A 16,544-nucleotide genomic window follows, 5' to 3' on the forward strand; every position below is an offset into this window, starting at 1 on the left:
GATAAAGAAACTGAGGCAGACAGAAGTTAAGTGACTTGCCCAGGTCACATTTATTTGATTTGGCTTGAACTCAGATTTTCCTGCCTCCAGGTCCAAAGCTCTAGCCACTGCATCACCTAGCTATCTTCTAAATATGTGAAGAATTGAGGAGAGATTAGCCTAGTTCTGTTTGATCCCAGGAAGCAGAACCAGGACCAATGGATAGAAGTTGAAAAGAAACAACTATAGGCTTGATATCTGGCAGAAAAAAAAAAAGCTTCCTAACAATTAGAACTACCCAAAGGTAGAATGGACCACCTTGAAAGGTAGCAAGTTCCCCCTTGCTGGAAGCCTTCAAATAAAGGCTGGATGACAAGTGGATAGGATGCTGCCATGCTGATTCTTCAGGTATGGGTGGAACTAAGTGGTGGCTGAGATCACTTCCAACTCTAATATTCTGGGGGCAGGTCAGGGGACCCCCAAATACAAGTCTGTCTGTGATAACACCAGGCTCCTCCTGCCATCATGCCATAAGAACTCTCACAGTACATACCCTCTTGTCTTCCTGTAAGTAGAGCCAACAGGACAAGGCACAGGAGGGGAGAAGGGTTTACTGGCAAATTCAGGATCAGGAACACAAACTTCTAATGATAGATCTTCACTCATCTTGAAGCCAAAATCACTGGAAAAAAGACAAAGAGTTAAGACTTGGGGGAGGGAAGGATTAGGAAACCCATCCCTTTGCTTCATACAGTGATGTAGTACAAAGGTCACTGAGCAGACACACATGCTATGTACTCAAAAATGCATTGAACAGATGAACCTCCACAGGCCTCAGGTCCCCAGCTCTGTAGGTACTCAAATATTTAGTTACTGAATGAGAATGGATGAACCTCCCTAGGCCTCATGAGGCCTCTGGTCCCCAGCATTGCCACATACCAGACGGATGAGCTTGGCCCATTAATGGACTAAATAGCCGCTGAGATCATTTCCAGCTCTAACAGTCTGGGGGGCAGGCTGGGGGATCCCCAAACATGGGTCTGTCTTTGATAGCAGAGCACACTCAAACTCATTCTCTTCATCTGTAAATGGAAGTGGGTACTGGACTAGATTATCTTTAAAGTCCCTTTCAGTTCTAAAATTTTGTGAGTCAAAGGGGATTTCTCCATAAATGCACAACTGACAGAAAATTTTCATTTATCTACTATTAATAAATCTACCTACCTCAACAGAGTTTCCCTGTATGTGTATATCGATGCACAAGGAGAAAACTAGGTTTCTCTGCTGCCCAAAAGACAGAACCAAAGCAAAGGAGTTTTGCTGCTGTCAGATATGCCTTAAAAAAGGTAGGAATACAGGCTGGATATAGGTGGAAGACAAAGATGTGGCCACCCGGACTTGACTCTGGTTCTCCCTCCATTCTGCTTGTATGCTAAGCCAGAGAAAATGTTGGGAATGTCTAACTTTAAATAAAACAGTTATCCAAAAAAGAGAGCTCAGATCTCTAAGCTTAGTGGTAGAAAAGACTCAGCCTTTCCCTGGAAAGGGAATGCTCTGCCTGGCTTTTCTCAGATGGGTGTGGTGGCCATCACTAAGGAGTTCTCTGCCTCCTTTCACAGGAAAATAATCTAGTCACTAGCCACTAGCCACTAGCCAGTGTAGCAGACTAGAACTAGATGGTCAGGAAGTGGTTGGTCCTGGAGAAATGGAGCCCAGAAGCTGGTGGCAGAGAGCAACAACACCAGCAGAAACTACCACGCTCAGCAGCCCTCACAAGACTAGCATTCCACCACAGAAAGGAGGCACCCTGAGACCAGCAGGGAAAAGGTAACATCATGCCCAGTAAGGGGCAGGCCCAATGGGAACAATGCAATGGCATCACTAGGAAATATCACTGGACTAACAGCATTAGAAGTTAAGAGCTGGCAGCTAGGCGGTAAAGTGGGTAGAGTGTTGGACTTGCAGTCAGGAAGATCTGAGTTCAAATCTGGCCTCAGACACTTACTAGCTGGGTGACCTTAGGCAAGTCATTTAACCGCCATCTCAGTTTACTCAACTGTAAAATGGAGATAATAATAACACCTACCTCCTAGAGTTGTTGTGAGAATCAAAATGAGATATTTGTAAAGTGCTTAGCATAATGTCTGGCACATAGTAGGTGCTACTTAAATGTTAGTTATCAGTTCTATATATTTACTCCACATGTGCCCCTCATGCCTGACTTCTATACAAACCCCCTCACCCCACTAATATGCGAATTTGTAGGAGATGTAGCTCAAGTTTGAGAAAGGTCTATTCTGACTTTTCTTACTAAGCCTTTCAATAAATAACTGTGCTTTGAATTAACTGTGTTTCCTGGGTGACTAAAGAAAGAGTAAATACAACGGTGAGAGCTCATGAGCTATTGTTCTGTATGGATATGGACCCATGAGAGCAATATGAACCTTGGGTAGCTCTGTTAGGAAGAATGGGTGCGTGCACGTATGCATGTGCATGTGCATATGAGTGTTGGAGATGCCCCAAGTGCCTCAGGCAGCAATCTAATCATTTATCTGAAAAGTAAAGGTACTATATTATAGCTATTCTCCTAATAGTTAACAATGGTCCCCAATTTTTTTATGCCTATGGAATATCTGAACGCCTCTCAAGAGTCCGTCATTAAAAATGAACTAAGAAGCTGAAATGCATTTACTGTTTAGAAACAAATTTCCAATTTGTTGAGCATCTAGACTCACAGGAAGGCAGATTAATGCAATGAGAAGAGCCCTGATCTGGAGACTGGGATGCCTGCCCTAGAATATTAACTCAGACACATCCTGAATGGGTAAATAATTTCATCTTGCTTGAGTTTTGGTTTCCTCATCTGTAAAATGGTCACACAGCTGGAAAGCATCAGAGCTATGATTTAAACTGAAAGTCTCCTAACACCGAGACTGAAGTTCTTTATCATCATACCAAGAAGGTTCCTAGGGAAAAGAGATGACCCTAAATGGCTCACACCAGGGCAGCCCATCCCACAGTTCACTGCTCTTGTAGATCTGTTGTGTGCAGAGGCTCTCCTTGGGCCCCCAGCTGACCGACTCCTGGCACTTACCATTCATAGTCCTCCCTTGTGCAGGAACAGTTGGACACCACCACTGGCCTGTCAAAGTCTTCTCCATTAAAACATGTTGCGTGTGGAGTCCTCCGTTTGAAGACAGTCTTGTGGCCCAGTAAACATTCATTTCCCCGTTCATCAGATGGTGACCACAGCTTGTAGTCATTCTCAGTGCATGGAACCCCTGAGGGGGACAAAAAAAAAAAAAGAACAAAAATCTGTAGCATAAAGTTACCAACATGAGATGCCCCAACTTCCTAACTCATTCATCATCTTCCCCAGCCTTGCCCCAACTTCCCAGTTACCTAGATTCAAAAACTCAGTTATCTTCAACTCCTCCTCTTCCTCCCTCCCCATCCCAATTTCCAGTAAGTTGCGAAATACTGCCAATTGTACTTCTACAATAACTTTTGCATCCGATCTCACCTCTCCACTCACAAACCCGTTACCCCATACAGACCTTCATCGTCATTCATGTGGACTAGTACAATGACCTCCTCAACGGTACCCTTGTCTCTAGTCTCACCTCTCCCCAATCCACTTTCCACATTGCTAAAAAATACTACCCCGCTCAAAAAACCTTTAGTGCCTGCACACTGCCCCAAGGAGAAAAATACAAATTCCCTGTTGCAGCATTCAAAGCCCTCTACAATATGGCTGCCACATATTCGATACTACTCCCCTTCCTATCTTCCACGTTGCAGACAAACTAGTCTATGATCTGATTCCCAAGTTCGACATCCCATCTCCTGTCTCCATCCATTCACAGACGCCATCCCCCATATCTGGAATGCAGTCCCTCCTCATCTCAGCCTCTCAGAATTCAGAGTGGGCTGGAGCCAGCTCGTACTGGCTCGAGAGAAACAACTGTTAAATTTTCAGTGTGAGCCAACAGTCAAGAGTTGGCAAATGCCACAAATCAGGGCTTCATTTATCATTCTGTGGATTAACTAGGCTTAAAAAAATTTAAATAATGCAGACTAAACATAAAAGTATATTGTGTGTACATTTCCACTCCTCCCCCACCCAAGGGCCAGTTGTTAAACAATCACCAGCACAGCCGTGCTCAGATGATTCTTCTTCCTTCAACACTAGTACTGGGGCCACTGCCTCTGTGAGGCCTTCCCTGATCCCTCAAGCTATGAGTACCCTCTCTTTCTTCAATTGTCCCTGAACTAATACCTTTTCATGTACATGATGTAAACCCCCTACTCTCCTACACACACACACACACACACACACAAACACACACACGTTCTGTCTTTGTGGTCTCAGTACCTTGCACATGGTAGGCATATAATAAACATTTGGTGAATCAAACAGAAATCATTTAGTCACTCTATAATGGCTACAAACCCACCACCCAATCTAAGTCTGAGGGGACATTCTGAATCTAAGAATTCCTTAAGTATCTAACAAATTCCCTTAGAATGTGGGTCCTTAAACCTGGATCTATGAATGTCCCCCCCAAGAGATCTGTGGAGAGATTTCAGGGGGAAATGCAAAATTTTTTTAAAATATTTTGAAAACTGTATTGAGATGGAATTTATTTCCTTTGTAATCCTACATATTTTACTTCATATATTTAACAGTATTCTGAGGGGTCCACAGGCTGTATCGGGCTGCCAAAGGTGAAGAACCCTGGCCTTGGCATTCTCCAGATAACCATACCGCACGAGGGATAAAAGAAGCCTTAGATATTATACAGCATCTAAGCCCTTTATTTTGTAACGTGTAATGGAAAGAGCCCTGGGGCTGAATCCTGACCCTGGTCCTCACTCGCTGTGTAACGATGACAAGTCATCTGGCTTCCCAGTCCCCTTATCTATAAAATAGGGATGCTGCTACTCACACTACCTACCCCCATGGCTGCTGCCAAGAAACTACTTTGTATATCTCGGAGTGTCATGTAAACACAAGCACATATTAGTGTTTGCAGATGAGGAAAGACACCCAGGGCCTGGCAGAAAAGTGCACTGGATTTGGAGTCAGAAAGACCTAGAATTGTATCCCACCTCTGATATCAGTTCTGTGGCCCCAGGTAAATTACGTAAATGTTCTGAGCCTCAGTTTCCTCATCTATATAAAATGGGGATAACAACAGTACCTACCTCTTACAGTTGTCATGAGGATCAAATGAAATAATCTACATAAGGCACTTGGCAAATCTTAAAGACTTGTGTAGAAGCTGGACTCATGGAAGATAATCTGATTTAGGAACACTGCCCTTCAGTGTAGGATGGGATTTCAATGGCACAGGGGCTTCATAATAAATACCATTAGACTTACGTTCACTATCTGGAAAGCATTTTACACTACCCTAAGAAGGAGGTAAGAGACAGAGGTAAGAGACTAACATAGATGAATATTTCATTCACCCCTAGAACTCCTTTATGCCTCTCCAGGGAGGCCTTAATCTGCATTTGTTTTTTTCTGCAGAGTTCTGATATTTTGTTTTGTTATTTACACCTGTGATCACCTTCTCAAATCAGACAATAAGCCCCCAGAGGGTAAGGATAGTTTCCTTCTGCATCTCTCTAGAGTGCCTGTTTTAGCAGGGTTCCGTACACAGCAGGTATTCAATCAGTGCTGATGACCCATGCAGTAATGATTACCAAGATGGTGGCAGCAGATGATGACTCCCCTGAAGATTCACTCACCCAGCACATCTGTTGTGTTAACCTGCAGGATCAGCCAGCTGTGCCCATTCTCTTTGTATGACCCAAAAATGGTGAATATAGTGCTCTTTTCTCCAGGTTCAGTGAGAAGCCCGTACACAAACACAGGCTTCTCTGAGAAGCTGAATGTTTTCCAGGTCTCCCCTTCATTGGTACTGTACCTACCCAAACGAAAACAAGGAAATTCATAAGGTTAAAATTCCCTATACTAAACAGCCTCAGGGCAGGCAACCAAGCCCAGGAAGACAGACAATGTTTTGTTTACTTATTACAACAATATTAAATTTTGTCCTTGTGAAAAATTACCTGGAGGGTGAGTGTTCCACTGAGCTTATGAGGAACCTAGGGTTAGGAACTATCCTACAATCTTTTTTTTTTTAAATCTCAAATTACATACAAAATACTTCCTGTCTTCATTTTTCATATGTATTTGAGATTTTAGGCTTAGTGCTTTCAGAATAAAGTCTTCTCGGATATATCCCAGGTGGCAATGATTTTTCCCTCCTCAGAATTTCTTACAGCAAATCAACTGAACTCATCTTTTATCTTTATAACACTTTACATTATATCCTACTGATTGCTGTACTGGTCTTATTCATTCACCACTAGAGCATGAGCTCCAAAAACAAATTCCTTTGTTTGGCATTAAAGCTTTAACAGCCTAGTTCCAACCTGCCTTTGCTGACTTAATATGCATTCATTACTCTCCCTCACACACTCCATAGTCTGGCCAACTGACCTTCTGACTTAACTCAAACACTACATTCCATATCACGACTCCACAACAAGATTGTGTCCTGCCCTCCCCAACCCCGCTGCACCCATGCCTAGAATGCAGTCCATTGCTCACCTCCACCTCCTGGAATTCCTAATTTCCTTCAAAGCTAGGCTCCAACACCACCTGCCATAGGAGGCCTTTCCTGACTCCCAGGAAAAGGACCACAAAGGATGAGGGAGTATATAAAGCAAAATCTGACGATACAGTGTCTCCAGAGGAGGAAAAGGGAGCAGGATCTTATGTTGGATAATCACAAGCAGTATCCAAAAAAACCCACCTCCACATATTGGAATAACAAGTATTATATTAATCCTTACTAAAGCTTAAGTCTTTTATTTAGGTTCAAAAAAAATCAAGCTCACAAGTATGGAACATTGAGAAGCATCACTACATAACAGTTCATGTGAGTAAGACCCAGGTATTGATGTCTCCCTGATGGGAACTCCCTTGTATTTATTTATTTTTCTATATTTATATGTGCACATATTATCTCCTCCAAGAGCATGTAAGTTCCTTAAGTACAGGAAGGGTTTGGTTTTCATCTTTGTATCTCCAGAACCTAGCACAATGTGCCAGCATATAGTGGATACTTAAAAAATGCTTACTGACTGACTGAGAATAATTTTGTGTCCCTCAAGCACTGAGCATTGGGTCTGGCACAATAAATAGGACCCTAAGAAATATATATTATATAGCTGATATATTCATAAATTATATATTACAAATTACATTTTATATATTTATAAGTTATATATTATAAATTATATTTATATTTTAACACATATATTTATGTGTAATTTTAAAAATCTATATATGTTGAAATCATTTCAGATTCACACGAAACAGTAATGTCTATTGTACTCTGATTTTTATCCACATATAACACCCCATGATGGAAAGGATTTAGCTTTATCCTAAAGAACCTAATAATGGTAAGGATCATTAGGCCATGGCAGAGGCCTAAAGAAAATGCCTTCCTTCAAGGTGTTAACAAGAGGAGACATCTTCATCTTCTGGGATAGTTTAAAATAGAAGAAGGGATGAGCTGACCTTTTCAATCCCCTTCCTTACCTGCGGTTTTTATAAAGGCTTAACATCCACTCACACACATACAAATCTAATGAAGTCGTCTTGCTTGGCAGAAATGATGAGCAGCGCCTATCTGCTTTGTAATAATAATACTGGAAATCTAGTCTTTTGCACATTGCCTAATTATTTCTATTTATAAGTTCCTCCAACTCTAGCTAACCTCAAGAGACGAATCATTTCATTTCCCAGGAGGTACCAGAAGGACCCAACCAAGAACGTGTTAATGAGGCTAACGAGCAAATGCACGGTCAAGCACGGGCCTGTTGCTGCAAACAAAATTGCTCATTTAAAAGAAAACTATTTTCCAGAATTTCTAAAAAGAAAAAAAGTGGGGGAGGGAGTTTGCAACAACTACAGATGGTAAAGGAAGTAATAAAGGGACCTTCACAAACCTTAATGTAAACAGAAACTACAGCTGTTATCAATTCAAATCAACAATGGAACAGATTAACGTAATGGAAGCTAAGAGAACCTTGGGAGAACGTGGTCACCTTGGACTACCCTTGGACTGGGTAGCAGATGAGGTTCTGACAGAATGCCTGAGAAAACAGACCCAGTCAAATATAAATCCTAAACTGAGGGATCACAGATGTAGAGCTGAAAGGAGCTACCTTGCCCAACCCTCTCATTTTACAGATAAAGCAACTGAGGCCCAAGTTTAAATGACTTATCCAAGGTCATACCAAGGTGGTAATAATCAGAGGTGTCATTTGAATTCCCTCCTCTAACGTCAGAGTCAGTGCTCTTTCTACTGCATCAATCTAATCTAGCAAATATCTAAGAAGCACCTACTACATGTGAGGCATCATGCTAAGTGCTGGGGATATAAAAACAGAAGTTCTAGCTTCTGGCTCTAAGAATTGGCTAGGTCACTGACAAATCCTTTAGGAAAACATGCTTCCAACAGTTTAGAGAACAGATATTCTTTGAACAAAGAGGGTTGGAAAATTTAACAAAGGAAAATGGTTCACAAAAGAAGATAATCTTAAAAATGAAATTCTGATAAAACAATTTTTCTAACTATCCCCAATGAAGGGAAAGGAGGACAGACTATATTTTATATTGAACAACACTATCAGACAAAAAAAAAGACAACAATAGGGCAGAATGATGGGTATTAAATTTATTCTTATTGAGGTTCAAGTCTTATGCATGGATTCAAGAAAAATCAACCTGCCAAGTATGGGACAGTGTGAGACATGGCTATGCAACTATTTGTGTGAAAAGGACCTCAGGTTTTAGAGGACTGTAAACTCAATGAGTCAGAAGAAAAACATGGTAGCCAACAAAGTTAATATAATCTAAGGTTTCGTTAAAAAAGCACAACACCTCCTGACAAAGGGAATGATAGTCCCATTTTACTCTGCCCTTGACAAACCACATCTGAAATATTGTACTTAACTCTGGGCTGTATATTTGGGGGTTGGATATGCACAGACTGGAGAATGTTGAGAGAAAGGTGGCTAAGATGATGAGTTTCGAAACTCTGACATGAGAAGGTTGGTTGAAAAAACCTGGGTTTGGAGAAGGGTAGAGGAAAAACATGATAGCTATCTTCAAGTATCTGAAAGGCTGCTAGGTAGAAGTAGGACTTGTTTGGTTAGGATCAATGGGTGGAAGTTGAAGAGAGGTCATTTGGGGTTCCTGACAATTAGAGCCATCCAACAATGGCTGTTCAACCACAAGGCTTCAAATAAGGAAGGGGTTCTTACCAAGAGTCTGTGAACTTATTCTTGCACTTATAACCACATTTATAATCTTCTTTATGAACCATTAAATACTTTTAACTGCACTTCAATATAACCGATTTCCTTTCTAATCCTATATGGTTCATTCTATGCCTTTAACAATATTATTCTGAGGGAAGGGGTCCACAGGCTTAACCAAGATATCAAAGGGATCCAAAATACAACCAAAGTTGAGCACCTCTGAAAGAGGGGCTGGCTTTTGTGATGTCCTTAGAGGTTGCTGTTTCTCTGTGACACCTATTGGTGACCCTGCAGAAGGACTTCCTGAACAAGTACAGGCTGGACTAGGTAACTTGTAAAGTCTCTTATAATTCTATTTATATGACAAAGAAAACTACAAAACTGTGATGGGAATGCCCCTAATAAGTTCACCACTTAAGGGCATGTACACACAGAATGGAAGGATGGGCACTTCACCAAACATGAATACACCCAGAATAAAGTGAGGTTTATGAGAGTACTTTCAAAAGCACAGCAAGAGTACATTTTAAAATAATTTTCAGAGCAGGAAAACAATGAAGGCACAATGAAGCCACAGCTTGGAGCAGAATGCATAATGTTGAGAGATGCCAGAGAGAAGAGAACTATTCAATTCTCTATCAAAGAGAATGGTCTCGAATTGAACTAAATGATTTCTTCAGTCCCTTCCAATTCTGAGACCCCAGGAAAGGTAAAACAAGTTAGGCTGGAAGGGGACTGAAGCCTCAGACAGGTGAGCTTCACCTAATTCTGCAGGAATCCCCTAACTTTTGACATAAGCAGAATTGAAAGAACAGGAAAAGGCTCAGAAGGGGTCACCAAAGCTTGCTGACTTTATGATACCAATTCATCATCACTCAAGTCTTTTGATGAGTTTTGGGGGGGTTTTTGGGTCCCCTAGACCTACAGCAGCTCATCAAGTAGCCTGCTACTCTTGGTATTTCCTGACTTGACTTCCCAAGGACACTCAGAATAAGGAATTTCAGAGACCACTTAGTCCAAACAACACCTAAACGAGAAACCTCTCTGTATAGCCGAGAAATAATCATCCGCCCAGTCCGCTTGAAAACCCCCCAGCTATTTGTTCCCTTCCTCACCGGGGACAGTTAGAAAAATTACATTATCAGAATTTCATTTTTTAAGGTTATCTTCTGCTTTGGGAACCATTTTCCTTTGTTAAATTTTCCAACCCTCTGTTGGAAGAATATCTGTTCCCCAAACTGTTGGAAGCATGTTTTCCTAAAGGATTTGACACTGAACCAGCCAACTCTCAGGGCCAGAGGCTAGAACTTCTATTTTTATAAACCTAGCACTTAGCTTCTATCAGAAGGCTAACTCATGGTGGGAAAGAAGTGCGTTGAGTCATCAGGTTTATTTCCTGTCTTATAGTAGCAGCCCTGCCCTTGCTTCCATTATATGATATTCCATTATATGATAACGGTTCTTCAGTATCCCAACAGTAGCATCTCTGGTCAAAAACTTGATGGAAAAATAAAGACAGACCTATTGATTAAAATTAACATCTGAGGTATTCTGAGTTTCTTACATAAATACATAGTTAAACAATAATAAGCTGAAGTTATTTTGATTTGTTTTTTGAATCTACTCGATTGTCCCCAATGCCTCATTGAGTCTGTAACATTTTCTTACTCTCTTTCACTGAAACTGGGAACAGGTAATGGAACAAATGGTACTTCTTATGTCTTTGAGCAAAAAATAAAGAATCCTGTATTGATGATTCATTTCCTCTTTCATTTCAAATAGCTGACTGGAGATGCGGCTCAAGCTTAATAAGCATCCTGTGCTCTGTTCACAAGCATGGTTCTTGGGGACAGGAGGCAGGAAGAATGCTGCGGCACTCAGAATGAAAAAAGAAATGATCACAACGGATGACTCACAGGTCAAGATTGGATTTGCCTGCCTGATCATGAGATAGAAGAACAATTTCCCTTTCTTCTCATAGAGTCTGCCTTCAGCATAAAGATATGCTTAATGATGACACCTCTGACTTGCCAAAAAAAAAAAAAATCAACCTTCCAAAGAGATGGGAAGGGCTTTCATAGGGGTATATCCCCAGCACCTCCTACGAAGGTCCCAGCACAAGGAAGCAGACCACTGGCTAGGTGAGCGCAGGTCAAAAGCTGAGCTCATAGCCCAAGCATCTCCCTTTACTGTACAGGGGACAACCATGCCTGGGGCATCCTGCTCCTCAGCTCAAACCCTTAGGGAGACCACAGGAGGTTCCACTTTTGACTGAAGCCTCAAGTCACCCCAAAAGACACAACTATCAGGGCCTGGTCTAGCTTTGGAGAGAGGGGCCGGGGCATCTGCAGGGATTTCAGTGCAGCTCCAGGTTACGGCAAAAATTTGGAGACACAGAATCTTAGAATTGCAAGAGACCTCAGAGGCCATCTAGGCCAACACAGACCTGAAAAAAGGACCCCCCTCCCCCCAACAACATTCCTGAAAAGTGACCACTGAGCCTTTGTTGAAAGGCCTCTGGAGAAGGGGAACCTTCTACGCCCTCAGGCAGCCCATTGCAGTTCTGAATAGTTCTCATTGTTGTAATGTTTTTCCTTTTGACCATCGAGGCTCAATCTACCCATCTGTACTTTCCACTCACTGCTCCTTGTTCTGTCTTCTGAGGCTAAGCAGAACAGCTCAGATCCCTTTTCCCATATGACAGCCCTTCAAACACCTGATGACAGCTATTTTATATATACATATATGAGTAATTATATGTGCATATATAGATGCATATTCATATATAGATACAGATAAATGCACATATATATAAACACATATATACATATACACTCACATATATATCCCTTAAGTCTTCCTTTTTTTTTTTCAGTTTAAACATCAGCAATTCATAATAACAAGAGGGGACATTTGGTTTAAGTAATCCCAAACACTAGATAATCCAAAAGCCATTTACAGTTGCATCTGGGGGACATTAATAGTTTGGGTTATTGGTTTGGGTTTTATTTGTTTTTGAAAACTAATTATCTCTCTAATGGTGTCTTACTTCAGGAAATTTGTAAATGATTCTGCATCCTTACAGAATGCATGTACACAGACACACACCCTTAGATAATTGGACAGTGAAGGTAGCCCAGAATTACATTCACAGAGAAGAAAATAACCTTGGGATCAAAATGCTGAAATAAGAAAATTCAGAGGCAAGGTGGCATAATATAGCACTATGTGTACTATGTGTGCAAATCAGAAGATCAATATTCAAATTCCACCTTAAACACTACCTTTATGACCAGGAAGCAATCATTTAACTTCTCAGAGTCATGGTTTTATTATCTGTAAGATGGAGTAATAACTCTTGAGCTACCTATTTCACAGGGTTATTGGGAACAAAGTACTCTGCAAACCTTAAGTCACTAGAAACAGGAGAAGTTGTTGTTATCATTATTACTATCATCACTGTTGTTATAAACCTCATGCAGAAAAACTGAGAGTTGACTACAAAGCAGTAATTTCTTAACAAATCTAAAAATCAGGATACTGCCACACTTAGCAGTACAAAGAGCTAAGTCACAGATAAACTATTCAGGTATAATTATACATTTGCTGGGCAAATAGTGGGTGGTTTGTAAATGTTTGTTAAATTAAAATGAATTTTTTTGAACTGCATTGAAATCATCACATCATAGAAATTATTATTTAAAAAAGGATAATGCCAATGTAGATTCAAAGGACCTATATTCACAATCTACTTCTTTCACTTATCCTACTTTTTGACCTTCAGTAAAGCCAAACCCAACCTGGGCCTCAACTTCCTTATCTGTAAGTCAAGTTAACCACAAGCATTTATTAAAGCACCTACTATGTACCAAGTGCTAAATGTTGTAAAATGAGGGGAGAAGGAAGGAAGAAGGGAAGGAAAGTTAGTTATTAAATGCCTGCTATGTGCCAGGCACTGTGCTAAGAGCTTTACAACTATCATCTTATTTGATCCTCACAACTCTAGGAGGTAGGTGCTATTATTTATTATCCCCATTTTACAGTTGATGTAACTGAGGCAGACAAAAGCCAAGTGACTTTCCCAGAATTACACAACTAGTTAAATGTCTGAAGCCAGATGTGAACTCAGGTCTTCCTGACTCCAAGCCCAGTACTCTGCACCATCGAGCTGCCTTCAAGTTCCCTTCAGCTCTAAATCTCTGATCCTATGATCATTTAGTCCAACCCCTTCCTCATCACCATGATGAAACCCAGAGAGGGGAAGTTACTTGCCCAAGGTCACAGTGACTTTTGAGCAGAGTAGAGATTAAAAACTGGCTCTGCTGCCTCCTAGACCAGGGCTCTTTCCACAATACCATGTTGTCTCTTGTCCCAGTCGATTCTTTTCATGATACAGAGGCAGAGAGCTTTAAAAAACATTCTTACCTAGCACCAAAGGGAGAATAAATCAAGGTCAGAAGGACAGCCACAGTCCTTTGCCTATCTCTGCCACTATATTTTGAGATCTACCCTTGCTTCAGTTCTCAGCCTCAGCACCAACCATAGGGGAGAAAGCCAAATAAATGCTACAATTTAAGATTCCTTTTAAAAATAAATCTACCCAGGAGAACATTGCACACAGTAACAGCCACACTGCGTGATGACTAACTTTGATAGACTTAGCCCTTCTCAGCAATGCAAGGATCTAAGACATCTCTAAAGGTCTCAAGATGGAAAATGCTATCCACATCCAGAGAAAGAACTATGGAGCTGGAATGCAGATTGAAGCATACTATTTGCTATTTTTTTCTTCTGTTTTGTTTTGTTTTCTCTTTCTTGTGGTTCCTCCTATTGGTTCTAATTCTTCGTTACAACATCACTAAAGTGGAAATATATTTAATAGGAATGTGTATGTATAGCCTATGTTACATTGCACACCATCTAGGGGAGGGTGGGGAGAGAGAGGGAGAAACATTTAAAACTCAAAAGCTTATGGAAGTGATTATTGATAAATTAAAATAAATTAATAAAAAAAATAAGTCTACCACTTCCCTCTTTGCTGTTATCCATTCTTTTAGAAAGAACAAAGGAAGAGAAAGGCTGTTTTATTGCCTTAAACCAGACAACATTTCTGTTTTTTTTTAATCATCCATTCAATGAGAGACAGAAGTATGGAGGTCAGTCTGGTCTGACTGAGCACCAGCACCTGTCTTACATTTCAGGGATCTGGAACTCGGGCAAAAGCAAAACACAGATCAGGATACGATGCAGAAGTTGGAAGTTATGAGGATCTAGACACATTTTTAGCTCTCTGCATGATGCTAGGAAAGAGGCGCTGGATAGAACACCTGGATTTTAATCTTGGTTCTTCTAGCCAGTAGCTGTATGACCTTAAACAAGTCATTTTCCCCCCTCTGGACCTCAGTTTCTTCATCGGTGATACGAATGGGACTGGGCTAAGTGATTTCTAAAGTTTCTTTTAAGATCAGAAACTCTATGAGAAGAAAAGAAATGCCTGTCCTTACTTTGATACCTGGACACCAACACTTTCATTCATTCAAATATCAACGGTGCTATATCTGTGTGCATGCATGAGCAAGAAGAGATGTTATTCATATTTAATAACAAAACTTTAAAGAGTATCACCCCCACGACCTGTAGAGTCAGGAAAACCTGGGTTCAAGTCCTGCTTCTAACATAGACTAGCCATGTGACCCTGGGCAAGTCACTTAATTGCAGTTCAAGAAGCAAAGTCTTTAAGACCAGAAAGCACAGACAAGTTACTGATCTACATAGGTGGATGGAGTTTTCACATTGGGAGCATACTACTGAAGTTCAATACCACCAAAGGTACCACCATCTCCATCAAAAAAGAAAAAAATCATATCCATTATCTCATTTAATTCTCAAAACAACACTGTGAAGGAAGTGGAGCAGAATCATTCCATTTCACAGATAAGAGAAGGGATGAAAAGTAAGCTTAAGTGAACCATCACATAGTATTAGAGGTCAGACTACAGCCTTGAATGGGGGGTGGGGAGCGTTCTCTTCTCTACTGATGCTCACTGATTTAATTTCTAGAAAATGATTTAATGATGCAAAAGGAAAAAAAAAAAACAGAAAAATGTAACTTACTTCAGCTGATTGGTTTCCATCCCCTGAGCAATGGCCATAAGAATGCCTCCATGATCACCCCACGTATAATAATGAGGTCCAGGAAGGGCCTGAGAAGAAAAAGTCAAATCGGTCACTCCATTCTGTCATTAGAAGGCTAAGAATACTGAGTTTTTCAAACAACCATTAGATTCAAGATACAAAAAAAGCAACTTCAGTTTATAAGAAACAGTATATATAATAAGTAATTATGTTGAACGAATGGACATATGCACTATCACATGAGTGTCATTTGATTTTCCCAGCAATCATGTGAAATAAACAGGGAAGATATTGTTAGCCCCATTTTTTACAGAAGAAAAAACTGAGGACTAGACCATTTGTAACCTGGCCAAAGTCACAGCTAATAAGAAGCAAATCTAGAACCCAGATCTTCTCCCTCTTAGCTGAGATCTTCCTCTACACAAACCTAGCTCTGAAACTCAGAATTTCTATACAAGGTTCTAAGCAATAATTAATCTGAAAGGAGGCCTGAAAAACATCAGCTGGAAGTGCTACTAAGCTACGTGTTAATGGGCGGGTCACTAAAGTTCTTTGGGCCTCAATTTCCTCATTTGAAAAATAATGACACTTAATTATCTTTAATCCATGTCTACTGGCTGATTCCCTACTGCCTACAAATCTGCCATGTTTCCCTGAACCTCAAAAAATCTTCCCCTGATCCAACTGTCTCCATTAACTATCATCCTCTGTCTTCCTCCTTTTTGTGGTCCACTTCTTTGAGAAGGCTTTTCACAATCACTGCCTCTGCTGCCTTTCCTCTCACTACAATCTGGCTTCTGACTGACCTCATTCTTCACAGCTCTCCCCAAAGTTATCAATAATCTCTTTAACTACCCAATATAATGGCCTTTCCTCAGTCCTCATCCTTCTCAATCTCTCTTCTGTTTTTGATACTGTCAATTACCTTCTTCATCTTTATAATTTCTTTCCTCTAGGTTTTCACTCATGGTTCTCCTACCTGTCTGAATGCTCCTTTTCAGTCTCCTTTGCTGAATCATCATCCAAGGTCAAAGCCATTAACCATGAGTGACCCCCAAGACTCTGTCCTGGACCCTCTT

The 16,544-nt window shown here is 40.7% G+C and overlaps 1 protein-coding gene across 1 annotated transcript in view; it reads right to left on the reverse strand.

Moving 5' to 3' along the window:
* The window catches only part of SORL1 (sortilin related receptor 1), a 216,807-nt gene that overhangs the window by 103,313 nt on the left and 96,950 nt on the right, over positions 1 to 16,544 (reverse strand). The window contains exons 12-15 of the mRNA XM_027835471.1: positions 15,445 to 15,533; positions 5,737 to 5,915; positions 3,074 to 3,260; positions 533 to 661 (exon numbers count right to left, since the gene is read on the reverse strand). Coding sequence (XP_027691272.1) covers positions 533 to 661; positions 3,074 to 3,260; positions 5,737 to 5,915; positions 15,445 to 15,533 — 584 coding nt within the window. The remainder of the gene's footprint in view (positions 1 to 532; positions 662 to 3,073; positions 3,261 to 5,736; positions 5,916 to 15,444; positions 15,534 to 16,544) is intronic.

The sequence above is a fragment of the Vombatus ursinus genome, unplaced genomic scaffold (assembly GCF_900497805.2).
Source record: "Vombatus ursinus unplaced genomic scaffold, bare-nosed wombat genome assembly UNPS02014816.1, whole genome shotgun sequence".
Taxonomy (NCBI): Eukaryota; Metazoa; Chordata; class Mammalia; order Diprotodontia; family Vombatidae; genus Vombatus; species Vombatus ursinus.